This window comes from Leiobunum rupestre, chromosome 1 (genome assembly GCF_980474605.1).
Source record: "Leiobunum rupestre chromosome 1, qqLeiRupe1.1.hap1, whole genome shotgun sequence".
NCBI lineage: Eukaryota > Metazoa > Arthropoda > Arachnida > Opiliones > Sclerosomatidae > Leiobunum > Leiobunum rupestre.
In genome coordinates, this window is record NC_143384.1 from 72,168,645 (window position 1) to 72,184,731 (window position 16,087).

General features: G+C 37.5%; 1 protein-coding gene, 1 non-coding gene and 1 pseudogene across 2 annotated transcripts; 1 reads left to right on the plus strand and 2 right to left on the minus strand.

Moving 5' to 3' along the window:
* On the minus strand, positions 1-224 carry LOC149966302 (small nucleolar RNA U3). The gene has a single exon (XR_016474544.1). It is a non-coding gene; the product is annotated as a small nucleolar RNA U3 (small nucleolar RNA).
* Positions 225-693: 469 nt separating this feature from the next.
* On the plus strand, positions 694-2,294 carry LOC149966303 (nonsense-mediated mRNA decay factor SMG9 pseudogene; annotated as a pseudogene).
* Positions 2,295-2,498: 204 nt separating this feature from the next.
* LOC149966304 (uncharacterized) lies at positions 2,499-7,157 on the minus strand. Its single transcript, XM_090167522.1, has one exon. It carries the CDS (start codon positions 7,155-7,157, stop codon positions 2,499-2,501), a length of 4,659 nt encoding a protein of 1,552 aa, XP_090023648.1.
* Between the last annotated feature and the right edge of the window lie 8,930 nt (positions 7,158-16,087).

Here is a 16,087-nt window from a genome sequence, read left to right on the forward strand (position 1 = left end):
GCCACTCAGCTTTGATCCTCTCCCTCCGACAATTGATACTAGACCGAAAGTGGAACGATCATCAATGAGAAAGATACTCTCTGATAAATCGGGGAATAATCGATCTCCGCTTCCCGCTCAGGAAAGGATCGTGAAGCTCATCCTCGTGGTTGATGGGGCCTCGAATTTGGATGAACAATTTCGAGAAGATCAACTATAGGAATGATCCCTTGAAGTATGATCTTAATTATACATACTATCAACCGAGTTCTTGTCCATTTCTCGTATAATCAATCTTCAGTATACGAATATCTTACTATTTTAAATATTCCTTGTAAACTAGTATGATAACTACCATTAATTGTTTTTAGATTTAAACTGAATTTGTACAAGAGTTTGTTTAAAAATAATAGTTCATATGTTGGGTATTTATTAAGATTGGCCCTTTCAAAAGGGCCTTAATACTGACCCTTTGTAGCGTTTAGGATTATGTAAAACAAAATGAATAATGTCAAACAATAATTCCTAGTTGGATAAAAGCTCACTAATTAAGTAATTATTTTTTAATGTTCTAAAATTTAATTACGTGCTAAATTTTTTATATAAGTAAATAGTCTGATAGATGGCGATGAAAACGCAACCTTTTATAGCGACACTTTGCGGTGATCTTTTTAGATATTTTTGTCGGGTCAGAACTGTCATATCAAAATGGCGTTGATTGATAAACATTTATTATAGTGTTAGTTTTGATTCAAAAACGGAAATGTATTTAAGTGGATCAAGTTGTAAAGTAAATAATACATTATAGAAGAGGGCTTTAGTAGAAAAAGTAATATACTTTAATGGTAATTTTGTGTTATTAACGTTGTTCTAAAAGCTTTAAAATGTCGGATTACGACCGTGGTAAACGTCGTAAGAAACGCAGTGGTTATGGCGTTGGTACTTCTAGAGACAGGGACAGAGATAATCATGATTCGGAGTTCGGTTTATCGGGAACTATGGTAATATTAGCTAAACCTCATCATGACCAAACACAATCTCAACCATCTAGTTCAGCTTTAAGTGATCCTGGTAGTGACGTAAAAATGGCAAATGTTTTAAGCAAAAGTCACTCCAAACACGATACATCTATCGGATCATCCTCGGTAACCCCCACAACCTCACGATCTACCCATAACAGCGGTAATGCTGATAATTCAACTATTAAATCGAGTGCCCCAGTTTATCAACTGCAACAAAAGCAATCTTCCCAAACTGAAACAAATAACGTAACCCTTGAACAAAAATTGGCTCCCCCTCCTGACATGCTCGCTCCTGTCAAATTAATTGATGAAGCTTTGCAATGGTGCGATAATGCTATGGAGTTTTTACAAGACCAAAATGACTTTTACGTAGTTGGTGTGTTAGGATTACAAGGTAGTGGTAAATCCACAGTTTTGTCACTGTTATCGGGTAATATCACTCATAGTAGACAAATATTTAAAGCTCAAACTGAAGAGCTAACTGAATTGGGTGCGCATTGCACCAATGGTGTTGATATTTACATTAGCGACGGAAGACTGATTCTGTTAGACACCCAACCTATACTCAGTGCATCTGTCATGGATCGTATCATTCAGTATGAAAAGAAATCCCTAAGCGGGCCAGAATACACTTCAACTGAGAATGCGTTGCAAATGCAATCACTGCAAATAGCTGCTTTCCTTATGGCAGTTTGCCACACTATCGTAGTAGTTCAAGATTGGTTCGTGGATCCCAATTTTCTTCGATTTATTCAGGCTGCGGAAATGTTAAAACCAGCCACTCCTAATAATCTACATGAAATGACCAGCTCAGTTGATGATATCCTAGAATACTATCCACATCTAGTCTTTGTACAGAACAAATGCAGCCAATTTGACTTTGCACCTGATGTAACCGAAGATATGGATAGAATGCTGAATGTAATATTTGCTAAAAGTCGTCTGAAGTATCAGGGTTTTGTCAGTTTGCAAGAATCTAAGAAAAAGACCGATTTAAACAAAGATAAAGTCAATCTATTTTTGCTACCCGATAAACAGTCTGATATTGAAACTTCCAATTCCGTATTTCCGGAATACAAAGGCCATCCTGGTTTTAAAGAGTTGGCAGATAGTTTTTCCCATCAAGTTTTCGCCATGCCTTTAAATATGTTGACGAGAACTTCGCTGTCTGAGAAAAATTGGTTCCATTACGCAGCTCGTATATGGGAAGCTGTGAAAAAGTCAAATTTGTTTCTCGAATATGTTATAATAGTTGTTATAGTTATATTCTTAAACTATACTTGTCTTAATTAACTATACAAGATTATATTTAATACTGTTACTTTAATAGCATCACATGAATACCTTAATACATGGTATTCTTACATTTTATTCTGGTCTGTCTGCCAGTGCCAGATTTTTTATATATATTGTTTGTTACATCATTTAGCCCCACCTGGTGGCTCCATATACAACAACCTTCTTTTTTTTTTTTTTTTTTTAACAAGTTAGTAATAGTTAATCAGAGAAACGTTGTGGAGGACGAATAACACGCCCAGAGCGAGTGGAGGTAGGAGGGTTATGGGCAGATTCGATTATTGGAGAACGTTGAACATCAGAATACGCAGGTGATGGGACCCTCCGGTAAGTATGTGTCGTAGGGTGAGGAGAATTACCGGGAACAACAGAATCCAAAGGACGTGTGGGGAAAATGGGTGTATTCCGTGGCAGGACATCATGAGATCGTGGTTGAGGGCGATGATGAAGAGTAAATGGACTAGGAGGAGTTGAAGTAGAAGTGGTGAGAGGTTGGTGTGTCATTGTTGATTGAGTAGTTGATGGTATGGGAGTTGGTGAGCTGTGCGATGACGGTTGAGAGAAAGTTACTGAGGTATTGGTAGTGATGGGTATAGAAGAGGAGGTAGATTGCGTGGAGTCAGAGCTCGTGACGGTATGGTATAGAGTCGGTGAAGAGGGTTTTGGTGGTGAGGATATGGGCGGTGTAGTATGGGTGTCAGGTGTCTTGCGGTAGAAAACACGTGTGAGAGTGGAGCGACTCAGATCCGGACGGAGGAAAATTCGGTTGCGCCGATAAGAGCGGCCTTGAGAATCGGTGACAATATAAGATTGCGGCTCCGGTCCAATCTGTGTTACAATCGCCGGAACCCAAGAACGGTTACCTAATTGTAGCAATACTCTTTGACCATTGGATAAAGGAGCCAAAGGTTTCACACGAGAGTGACGGTCATGATAGGATGTCATAAGTTCTTGTTTGTGCTGTAGTTGTTGACGAGTGGCAAGAGTGGGATAATGTGGATGAAGAATTTCTTTGGTGGTCGTCAATGGTGTCCGAAGTCGACGGCCCATGAGAAGTTCAGCAGGGCTAGACGAATTAATTAATGGAGTGCTCCGATATTCAAGTAGTACGTAGCTCAAGGATTTGCCAGAAGCTTTAGCTTTAATAAGAGCGTTCTTGATCGTCTGGACGGAGCGTTCAGTCAATCCATTTGATTTAGGATAATAGGGACTTGTGGTAATGTGACGTACTCCCCATTGTTTGAGGAAATCTTGAAATTGGGCAGAGGTAAACGGAGGACCATTGTCGGAGATTAACGTAGTTGGGGCGCCATGGCGGGCAAAATGAGGTGTCATAAATGCAATCACATCTTTGGCTGTGGTGTGGTGGAGGTCCTGTGCCTCAATAAATTTAGAAAAGTAATCTACCAGCAAAATCAGGGGTTTGGAGTCGACGTGAAAAAGATCAGTGCCAATAATTTCCCACGGTAGACTTGGTACGGGGTGCGGTTGTAGTGGTTGAGAAGAGTTAGAAACAGAGCGGGATTGACACAGAGAACAAGAGCGGATCATCTGGGTGATATCCATGACCATATTGGGCCAAAACACATTCAGCTTTGCTTTAGCAATACATGCAGAAATACCTTGGTGGGTAACATGAAGTTGCGATAGAACATCATTACGTAGTGTGGGTGGTACTAGTAAAGTTGAGCCTCGATAAAGTAAGTCTTCTGAGATGTGTAGTTCATTTTGGTATTGCCAATATGGGTACAATGCTTTAGGAAGGGATTGTCGAGAAGAGGGCCAACCATCTGCAATGAGTCGACGTAAGGTAACCATGCTTTGATCTTGAAGGAATTCAGACTTAAATGCTTGATATTTGTCATCAGAAAGAGTGGTAAGTGCATGGAGAGCAGTGGTAGGGCCATCTAAATCATCCGATTTAAAAGGGGAGATAGACTGATGAGCCCTTGATAGTGTATCAGCAATGTGAAGAGTAGAACCTGGAACGTACACAAGGTTAATGTCATATCGGGAGAGTCTCAACACTAGGCGTTGAAGTCGAGGAGATAGTAAGTGCAAAGGTTTATGGATTATGGCTAGTAGTGGCTTGTGGTCGGTATGGACAGTGACTTTGGTGGCGGTGATATAGTAACTAAAATGCTCACATGAGTACACGATGGCCAGAAGTTCCTTTTCTATATGTGCATATCTGGATTGAGTGGTGGTCCATGATATGGAAGTATATTCCACTGGATGACTATCTTGAAGCAAGACGGCTCCGGCACCGGTTGGGCTAGCATCAACAGATATAATGATTGGTACAGTAGGTTGAAAAAAGGCAAGGACTGGAGAGGTAGTTAACCGGTGTTTGAGTGTGTCAAAATGCGCTTGATAGGTATAATTCCACGTAAAGGTAGAGTCCTTCTTTAGAAGCTGACGTAATGTAGAGGTATGGTGCGCCGCATCGGGAATGTAACGCACAAGATAATTAATCATTCCCAGGAATCTCTGAAGGGCTTTCCTGTCAACTGGAGGAGGCATAGAGGTAATTGCAATTATCTTTTTATTGTCAATGGTGACACCAGAAGGTGTAATTTCATTACCTAAATATGTGATCTTTGTAACCGCCAGTTGCATCTTACGAGTAGAGAAAGTAAGGTTTTTATCTTTTGCAGTATTGAGGACATCAAGAAGGTCTTGTTTATGGTCATCAAGTGTAGAGGAGGGGATGAGGAAATCGTCAGTAGAAATATGGAGATTGGGAAAAAAAGAAGGAGGAAAAAGTTCTTTCATAGTGCGTTGAAAAATTTCCGAAGCGGTAGTGATTCCATAGGGTAGTCGTAGAAATTTGTACAGGCCGAAAGGGGTGGCAAAAGTGCATAGATTCGAGCTTTTATCAGTCAATCGTATTTGCCAGAAAGCACTTTTTGCGTCTAAAACGGTGAATACTGTGGACCCATGTAACTGGGCATAAATTTCCTGGTTGGTGGGCATAGGGTAATATTCCCGTTTAATGGCCCCATTTAATTTGCGCGGATCAAGACATATCCTGAGAGAGCCATCAGGTTTGGTAACAATCACCATGGGATGCACCCATTCCGATGGTCCAGAGACAGGGGTGATAATATCAGCTTCGACCATCTTGTGAAGTTCTGCTCGGACCTTAGCAGAGAGTGCGTGAGGAAGTTTTCTTGCAGAAGAAATACTTGGTATTGCATCGGATCGGAGTTTTATGTCATGGAGACCAGGAAGGGCTCCGATTGTGTCGAATATTGGGTGGTATTGTTCAATTATTTCGGTAGGAGAGATATGAGTGAGGTCAACACTTGGCAATTGTCGGGAAGAACGAGATAGTGTAGAAGCAGGTTCCAGAGAGTAGGAATATTTGGTTTGCGAATCCATCAAAGAATTGTTTAAACGTTTGATATAGCCATATGTGATGGAAGCCAATGCTCCAAGAATAGGCTGGGAGGAGCAAGTGGTTATGTAAAAATCACAGTCGGCTTGGTATGTTTTGGAAGCACATGGAATAGTTACAATGCCCAATATTGGAACGGTATGTCCAGAATAAGCGAGGACACGATGAGTCGGTTGTTTAAGTGGTGGTTGAGTTGGAAAAGAACGGTAGATGTATTCAGGTAGAAGGTTAATCTGGGAGCCCGTATCCAGTTTGAGGGTTATTAGTTGGTTATAAATATAAAGTCTGTCCAGCATGAGGTGGGAGATAGAGATATCGTGAGGAAAGGAGATGAGTCTGTTTGGAGTATTGACTTCATTTAGTTCAAGAGTAAGACTGTGTAGGTGAAAGTCATCAAAATCTTCTTCTAGAAGGTCTTGGTCAGATTGATCACAATCAAAATAATAAGATTCGTTAGGGTGTCCATAAGAGGTTGAAAGATCTTGTGGATTGGAAGTGTCAGTATCAAGAGAAAATGCTTCGCACTTACTCGCCCAATGTCCAAATGAACCACAGCGTAGACAACGAGACTTCTTTGCACGACATTCGTTTGGTAGGTGTGATTTTCCGCAATTATGACATGATTTAGTTTGACGAGATTGAGGTTGGTGTTGGTAAAGTGGAAGACGGGAATGAGCTGGTGGAGGATTTACAGTTCCCGAGTATTGTCGTGGGGAGATATTGCGAGTAAAGGGTGTTCCATAAGAAGGACGTTGGTGCGATATTTGTGATGAGGATCGTCGATTGCTTTGAGGACGAAAGGAGGAAGAGTTGTTATATGGTGTGGAAGGACGAGTGTTGTAGTTATAACGAAGTGCATTAACCTGAGACTCATCAGAAGTAGAGGTAGTTGGAGGAGAAGTGACCATAGCGGATGCCTGATTTGTTGCCATTTCTTCCGAAAGGCAGAGTAGGGTTGCAGCGTCAAGTGATAAGTTAGGTTTGGCCAAGAGATCTTTGCGAAGCTTGTCATTTTTAATGCCACAAACAATCATAAGGCATACAAGGGAGTCATTCAAAGTTCCAAAATCACAGTCTTGAGCTTTAGTTTTCAGATCAAGTATGAAATCAGTGAAAGACTGAGAAGCAGTTTGTCTTGCAGTAAGGAAAATATAGCGAAGGTACAGTAAATTTTTCTGTGGAGCGTACAAAGTATCAAAGGCTGTAAGTATAACTTGTACAGTGCGATCATTTCCGGTTTCAGGAATGGTAAGTGTTTTATATATTTTCTGACCAGCTGGACCCAGTACGTGGAGAAAATGAGCAACTTGAACATCAATGGGATCTTTATTAAGTTTCATAGCAGTATAATATATGTTGAAACTGCATTTATAATCTTCCCAAGCTGTAGCAGGGTCTGCACCCGGTTTGAAATGATCAAGACCCCTAATGGAGGTAGTTGTTGAATGTGATTGCGACATAATAACAATGGGAATTTTACGCGGGAAACAAGGCTTAAGGTGATAAGGTCTTAATACTTCCAATTGGCGTTCGAAAAATGGTTCTTCGCAGCTGCCACCATGTTATAATAGTTGTTATAGTTATATTCTTAAACTATACTTGTCTTAATTAACTATACAAGATTATATTTAATACTGTTACTTTAATAGCATCACATGAATACCTTAATACATGGTATTCTTACATTTTATTCTGGTCTGTCTGCCAGTGCCAGATTTTTTATATATATTGTTTGTTACATCATTTAGCCCCACCTGGTGGCTCCATATACAACAGAATATAACAGGCTTTTGCCTTAATTTAATACATTAATTTGACTTCAAAATAAATATTTCCTATTCTTGTTAGAGATAAGCCAATTTCATAGATTTTGGAAAAAAAATGCTAGTTCCAAAAATAATAAATTTTTTTGTTGGAAAAAAGTGTACTGGTGGTTTTTAATTTACTAAATCACAAAATTGTTTCGTAAAAAAAAATTGAAGTTTATGATGGTGAAGCTGTGCAATTAAGAATTAAATATGTTATGCTTTAATTGTTTTGTACATTTGGGAACCAAATCAAAAAACCAGTCTGGTGCCATTTTAATTTTTATTGGATACTCGAGAGGATACTGACCATTTCTGTGTCAAAATTATTTTGCGGAAATGAAAATACACGGAGATATTAATTTTGTAAAGGTAACGGTTTTTACCGTTGTTTTTCGCCAAAATTCAGCCTGCTTAATCGAGGTAGATATAAAATAACAATTTTTATTTTCACTCAAAACACTACAGCCTCAAGTTACTTAGCACTTCCTAAAATAAACAGACCTCAATAAGCAAAAATCAGGATCGAATTGAAATGAACAAGTTCGCCAAGAAGGCAATAATATTATTTCGTGCCTGTATTCCATTTAAGCAGGTAGCAGAAAACCATGAATTGGTAATAAACCTTAAATTTGAGTGAAATATTACTTCTGGCCATACACGGCTTCGATAAGAAAGTGCCACACTTATTTGTTACTTCTGACCATACACGGATTCGATAAGTAAGTGCCACACTTATTTATTATTTTTGACCATACACGGCTTCGATAAAGTGCCACACTTATTTATTACTTCAGGCCATACACAGCTTCGATAATTAAATGCCACACTTATTTATTACTTCTGGCCATACGTGGCTTCGATAAGTAAGTGCCACACTTATTTATTACTTCAGGCCATACACGGCTTCGATAATTAAGTGCCACACTTATTTATTACTTCTGGCCATACATGGCTTCGATAAGTAAGTGCCACACTTATTTATTACTTCTGGCCATACACGGCTTCGATAAGAAAGGGCCACACTTATTTATTAGTAGTTACTTCTGGCCATACATGGCTTCGATAAGAAAGTTCCACACCAGGCCATACTATCGCAGTCTGTGTTGTGTACACATTTCATTGGACGAACCTTTACTCTGAACGTTTTACGGGAAGGGGGAAGACAATTTTCAAATTTTCCCCTTCCGACGGCAGCAGGCGCTAAAGCTCTCTCTTCTCTCTCGTTCCCAGTGGCGGCGTCAGCCGTAATCGAGGTAAGCGGTCGCTTACTTGAAATTTCAAGGGGGCCCAATTTTGTCGAGAAGGGCCTAATTTAAAAAATGAATATTTCATAAAAATTATTTAGTTTAACCCTTTACCGACATCATAATATCGCTAGCGGATCTGAATATCTTTTTTTCCCTCATGCCGTTAGTGACCGTCATTTTCTCCCCACTTCAAAGGGCATTGTCACTGCTGTCAATTTTGACAGTGTTTGCAATACCGGGTTTAATCCTTCGACACCGACGCTTACAGGTGGGGAGAGGGAGCTGACCGTCAATTTATCAATAGGGGGTTATGAGTTCTTAGAAACCCCTCTCCCCTACATTCCTTTCACCAATAAATACTTCTCCATCGCGACTTCCCGCCATGGAGCTGGAGTGGAGTAGTAACTTATTACTACCATTTATAGAAGCTCCATGACCCCCTCCTAATATGTTTGTAATGGGCAGTTGCAATATGACGACATCAATTACCAGGACAAAAGAGCTCTGGGACATAAGCGTAGACAAGGATTGTTTCCCTGTTCGGCCCGTTTTTTCGGCGTACCCAAAAACGTTGATAAACGGAGAAAATAGAAGTTTCAGTACTTTTTGGTATAAGTATGATATGTTAGAATACTCTGTAAAATTTGACAAAGTATATTGCTTTTGCTTCCGTAATTTTTCAAGTTCTCCAGATACAGCGCTAGTTTCTGGGTTTTGTGATTGGGGGAATTTAAGCAAAGTTATGAAAGAGCACTTTACTTCTGAAAAATCTGCACACCGAGAAGCGCGTGGAAAATATCTAGACTACGTTCACGCCAAAAACAAGGGTTCAGCTGTCTGCAATATCGACAAACAACACCGAGACGATGTAACTAGGAACAGAGAAGTTTTGAAAACTCACGTCGAAGTGGTTCTTCTTTGCGCCCAACAAGATATAGCACTTCGAGGTCACAGAAATGACAGTGACAATGAAAACAACAGAGGTAACTTTATTGAAATTCTTGATTTTCTGAAGAGGAAGTGCCCGGAATTTAAATCAAATACGGAGAAGATGCCAAACAACGCTAAATACACACACAGCTCAATACAGAACGAACTAATTGGCGTCAGTGGAAAACTAATTCAGAAAATGATAGTAAATGAGATGAGCAGCTCTGGCGGATATTATAGTGTTATAGCGGACGAGTCAAAGGATAACGGTGGAACAGAACAATTAAGTGTTTGTGTGCGATATCCTTTCCAAGGAAAGGTAAAAGAACGCTTTTTAGAATTTTAGGATTTACATGTTTTCAACGCCGAAGCTATTACGTCAGGAATAATTAAAATTTTATCAGAAAGTGGGTTAAGTATTACTAATTGTATAGCACAGAGCTACGACGGTGCCAGTGTGATGTCGGGAAATGCTAATGGGGTGAATATTCGTATGGAGGAATCTGTTGGTGGTTTTTGTCCATACGTGCATTGCTATGCCCATCGCCTTAATTTAGTTCTCATAGATTGCTGCTCAAATATACAGCAGGTGAGAGAATTGCTCGGTTTACTTCAAGCAATTTATAATTTTCAAAGCAATTCCGTACTACGAAGCGAGTATTTCCAAGAATCCCAAAAATAACTTGGGTACAAAGATAAACTTAAAATTCCGCAAAGTTGCCAGACACGATGGTCCAGCAAGAAAAAAGGGTTACACTATTTTAGAAACCGAATTGACGCGGTGTTATTAGGTTTAGAAAATATTGTAGAAAACGGAAAACCTGAAGAATCCGCTGAGTGTAGAGGCTATATTAGTCAGCTAAGAAATTTCGACAATTTGTTATTGCTAATAATTTTAGACGAAGTTCTTGAGAGAACTAACGTTTTATCTCAGTTCCTTCAAAATCCTAACTTAGTTTATTCGCGAGCAGTAGACATGTGTGAAGCCACTGTCACTGGGATAATTGACATGAGAAATGATGAACAATTTGTAGAAATTTGGAAAGAAGCTTCAACTTTGGCTGGAAAAATATCGCTTATAGGCATAGTACCAGATCCGCAGAGTATGCCAACGCGTTCTCTAAAGAGAAAGAGAGCTAGTAGTAAGACACTACAAGATAGTATAGTGTACAGCACTTTAGGTAGAAGGTCAGAAGATGCTTTAACAATAACGGAAAAATTTAAAATAATTTTTTACGAAATTTTGGATAAATTTCACTATGAGCTAAGAAGAAGGTTGACAAATAACGCTAGTTTATATAATTTACTATCGGCATCTGACCCTCAAAATGCTAATTTCTTAAACGTTGAAGATGTAACTTCATTTTGCAAGGTTTTCCAAAGAATTGAATTTGATATGACTTCTTTAAAATCGCAACTTACTTTGGCTAAAACTCTTGTTAAGAAACATGCATTTGCTTCTCTTGAGGATTGCTACAAATATTTGCTTGAAACAAAAGAGCAATTTCTATGTCTTCTGAGATACTTCGATATAGTGCTACGCATTCCGGTATCGAGCGCTTCTTGCGAACGAACTTTTAGTGCACTAAATCAAATTAAATGTTATTCCCGAACGACAATGACGGAAAATGGATTATCAAACCTAGCAGTACTGTCAATAAATAGAGAATTATGTAACATTTTAAAAGAAAATACCATTACCGTTGTAGAAGAATTTGCAAAAACGCATTGTAGAAGGTTGACATTTATGTATTAAATTTGACTAAAAACAAATAAAGGGCATACATTTTAATAACGTCAAATATGTTAAGAATTTCTTTTAAAATTAATGGCTTTTAAATTCTTATTAATGGGGGTAGACTCCTGAGTCCCCCTTGTAAGGGGCCCATTTCTAAACTTTCGCTTACCCACCAAATGTTTCTGGCGTCGCCACTGCTCGTTCCGTGCTGTCAAATTCAAGTTAACCGATACTGCTCTGTGTGATTTGAACCTGAAAGTGCGACTTTGTCACCACTACTATAGTGAGTTGCAGGCTAAGAAAGACAAAATATATAGTACAGTTGGCGCAAGGATACCTCAGATCATTTCCGGCCAGTCGACCGCGCGTAATTTAAATTTGACCACTTTACGGTCAATTTCAAATATCGTGAGTTTCATCGTTTTTTCGCGCCATCTAGGAACCGAAATTGGAATCTATTTTTTAATTTCATGTTGTCACGAATTTAATTACTGAATACAGCTAAAGAAGGTTCGATAATTGAAGCTCCAAATATTTTAAAAAGCCCAAGAGGTTACTATAAAAAGCATGATAAAGGTTTATTGTTAACAAGTAAAGAGAAAAATATAATTTTAAACGTCTATAGCTCCTTAAGACAACGTTACCCCCAAGAAAGCGTGGTAACTATTTTAAAAGAAACTGCTGATTTAACTGGTAAGACGTAGAAATAAATTTACAAAAATAAATAATTATACATACTATTTTAAATTTAAGAATGATAGGAATGCCTTATCTTTTAAATTTGCTCGCCACCACAATTATGAAATTAAAAAATAAAGATTCCAATTTCGGTCTCTAGATGGCGCTAAAAGACGACAAAAAGAGCAAAATTCGAATTTGACCGTAAAATGGCCAAATTCAAATTTCGCGCGGTGGAATGACCGGAAACGATCTGAGGCATCCTTGCGCCGATTGTACTATATATTTTGCCTTTCTTAGCCTGCAACTCACTATAGGTAACTGTTTCCCTTTTCACAGAAAATTCACCTTCCTCGAGCCATTACGAGCACTACCAGCTAAAATTATTATCTTTCTCCGTTTTCTCCGCAGAACTTTTTTATAGGTAAACCGATACTGCTCTTCGGGATTTGGAGCAGTAAGCGCGAATTGGCGACCACTACGAGGTGACTGATTTACAGTTTTCTCCGCCCCTTCTCTTTCAGAGAGGTTATCCGTAGACCTCTCTACAATGTCGAACGGTTCTCTCCCGCCTTTACGGGCACTACTAGCTAACCATCTATTTGTTCCACTATTGAGTAAACTCAAAATTTATTGCCCCCCCCCATAGAGGGGGTCACGAAATAAAAACAATCACAAAACCAATGAGGTGGAATAAATGGATCCAAATCCACCTTCCAGGACCTTTTCAATTTGATGAAAATGGGTAAAAATGCAAATGATTTGATAGAAAATTAATAAAAATGGATTTTATTGGTAAAAAAAATCTTAAATGTGATAAAAATCAATTGTGATGGAATAAGATAAAATTTAACAAATTTGACCAAATTTTTAAATAGTGATTAACTTTGATAAAATTTAATAAAAATATTGATTAACTTTGATAAAATTTAATAAAATTAATAAAAATATTGATTAACTTTGATAAAATGTAATAAAATTAATAAAAATTGATATATTTAATATAGTACGGTATAAATTTTGATAAAATCGATATATTTGAACACTTTTTGTCAATTTGATCAAAATGGGTAAAAATGGATAAATATAGATATAATAATAAATAGAATTCCATTGCAAAAATATTGTGCAAATAACATTAGATAGTTGAGTCAAATGGTATATTTATTCACTTTATCCTATAAATCTATTAATGTAAAAGTCGCTTGAGGACTTAGGCCTATGGTGGTGCCTTGGTTATTAGCCTAGCTGATTATTATTATTATTACAATATTTCTTTGGCGAAATATTTTAGCTGGCGGTGAAATGTCGTATCCAATGGTTTACAAATTTAGGTACTTTTAGAAAACTTACCTTTTAAAGCAATACACAGTAAATAAAAATAAATAAATAAATAAATAATAAATAAAATAAGACGTATGTAAAGTCCCGATCAAATGTTTCTGGCCGTTTTCTCTTGGCAGCCATTTTATTTTAATTTTAGGTAGATAGCCGAATGAGGGCTTCTATGAAATAAAACCCCCACGAAAATAATACAAGTGAAAATTAATGCCCTACCCCAATTAGGGCACGAGCAAAGTCAGAAATAGCCCAACCCCTCCAAAATGACGTCATGAAACAATAAATATAATTTGTCGTGTCTAAGCTTGTTCGAAGCGTCCGAATATTCGGAAACCAAATCTGGTTTCATTTATCAAATCGGATTTGTGGTTGTGATGACGGAAAACATGAAAATTAACCCTAATTTAATTTTTAAGTCAAATCATTTGCATTTTTACCCATTTTCATCAAATTGAAAAAATTGAATAAATTTTAATCAATTTTATTTTTTCTAGTTTTTTGCATTTTAATTTTTTTTAATTTTTTGGAAAATTATGGGATTTTGAAAATTTCTAAGGGCGCACCCTTAGAAATTTTCAAAATCCCATGTTATTTTCGGTAAGGAATTTTCCATTTTGTGTTGTCAACATTTTTGGTTGCCATGGCAAAACTAATGCCCGCTGAAACTTTTCCTTTTGGGAATTTTCATGATTTATTAAGGTCTACTTAACCCCCGAGTTTGAACAAAATCGGTGTGTTACACCTCGGGTAGTCTCCTTGTAAGTGTTGGACACATTCCTAGATGTTATATCATTTTAAAGGAAAAGTCCAGGTTGGGTAAAACTTGGGTCTATTTGAAAGATCATTTAAATATACTCAAAAATATCAGTCGTAAAATTGTATATTTTTTTAATGACGAGAAATTAATTTTTAAACGAGCGAAATTTACCGCCAAGCGAGCTGCCATTTTCTTTCGCCTTCCCGCCGCAGACCTCACGCGGAGCAAGCGCGCGCTGTGAACTGAGCGCTGTTAAAGCCTGTTATAGCGCGAACAGCGCGTGATTAAAGTCCTAAAACGTCACCCCGAAACAAAAAATGGCAGATCGCTTAGCGGTAAATTTGGCTCGTTTAAAAATTAATTTATCGTCATTAAAAAAAGATACAATTTTACGACTGATATTTTTGAGTTTATTTAAACATGATCTTTCAAATAGACCCAAGTTTTACCCAACCTGGACTTTTCCTTTAATAAAATATTAACTTGCAGATAAAAATGATTTCGGTTGTGTGAGATTGGTAATTTTTGTTAAATAGTCTTTTAAATTTACATAGAGTTACGTAGTCACTGACAAGTGGGTACTGGGGTTAAAAAAGGTGGTATAAAAACAAGAGGGACAGCCAACATTTTGCTTTACCCGTCAGAATTAGAAAAGGAATTTATTATCACTTGAGCTACATGACTTTGACCGATCACAATATTTTGAGAGGTTTATTTTCTCAGTACGTGTGGTAGTTTTTTAATTTAAGAACTTACCAATCATTTGAGACCGCTCCCGAATCTGTAGGGGTAATAGAACGAACGTTACAGCCATGTTTGTGCATTTTGACCTCCATTTTCTAAGATGGCGGCGAAAGCACAAACGGGAGAGTGTTAAAACGCATTCACAATTGTATACGAATTCATCGAGAAAAATTATCTTACATTTTGTTTATGGCAACGAAGCTGCGCAATAAAGCTTAAATTGGTTATTCTCTAGTTGCTTAGTACATTTTGGAACATCAAAATAGTTTGACCTTTCCAAACCAATTTTTACGTCCATTTCCATGGTAATCACCATGGCCACCCCATCAGCCTTCTTCAGACATTACACGGGTTTAACTGACGTAGTTAAATGTTTAATTTTAAAGTTATATTATTGAAAAGAAACATCTTAAAACAAAACACGCTTGGTTTTCATTGAGGTTGTTGATCTAGTAATTGGGTCATTATTGGAAAAATTAGCATAATTTAATTTGGTGACTTGGCGTATCAATATCACATAATTGTAAATATTTTTTCCTTATTCAGTGATTTCAGTCTCACGTGACACGACGTCATCCATGCTTTTTCGCATAGATGAAAAAAATCCGCACAAAAGGGCGGTCATAGTCAAAGCTAGGAAGTGAAATTACTCTATAGATAGCCTTAATAATAAAAGATATTGAATTATTACTATTAGCTCTTTTAAACTCAACGAACTCTTGAAACTGGTTTAACCGTGAAAATATACGTGATTTATTTGGTGAGCCTTGAAAATTTTAACTTGAATTATTTTTTCCCTTCGTTTTTTCTGAAGAAAATAATAATCTTGTAGGACGTTTTTAAAATTTTCAAAACATTGAGGGTTGTTTTACTAATAAAATATTTAATTCCATCGCGCCTTAGTTAACGGACTAGATAGATAAAGTATTTGACTTTAAGGTTATACCATAAGTAACATAATACACCTAAGTATGACACTTGAAGCCTTGCTCATGCATTTTATCTTACTTATCCTTTCTTCATTAAAGACAAATCAGTAAAACGACTAGCAACTCTGTGACCCGGAAGTTTAACACTCTTTGTGATTTCAATTTGTCTGTTGGTCATTCAAAAGGAGTCAGAGTTCAAATTCAGCCAATCATTTAGT

What these genes read in the sequence shown, in the direction of transcription:
- LOC149966304 (XM_090167522.1), bottom strand. Translation starts at nt 7,157, where the DNA reads ATGTCGCAATCACATTCAACAACTACCTCCATTAGGGGTCTTGATCAT.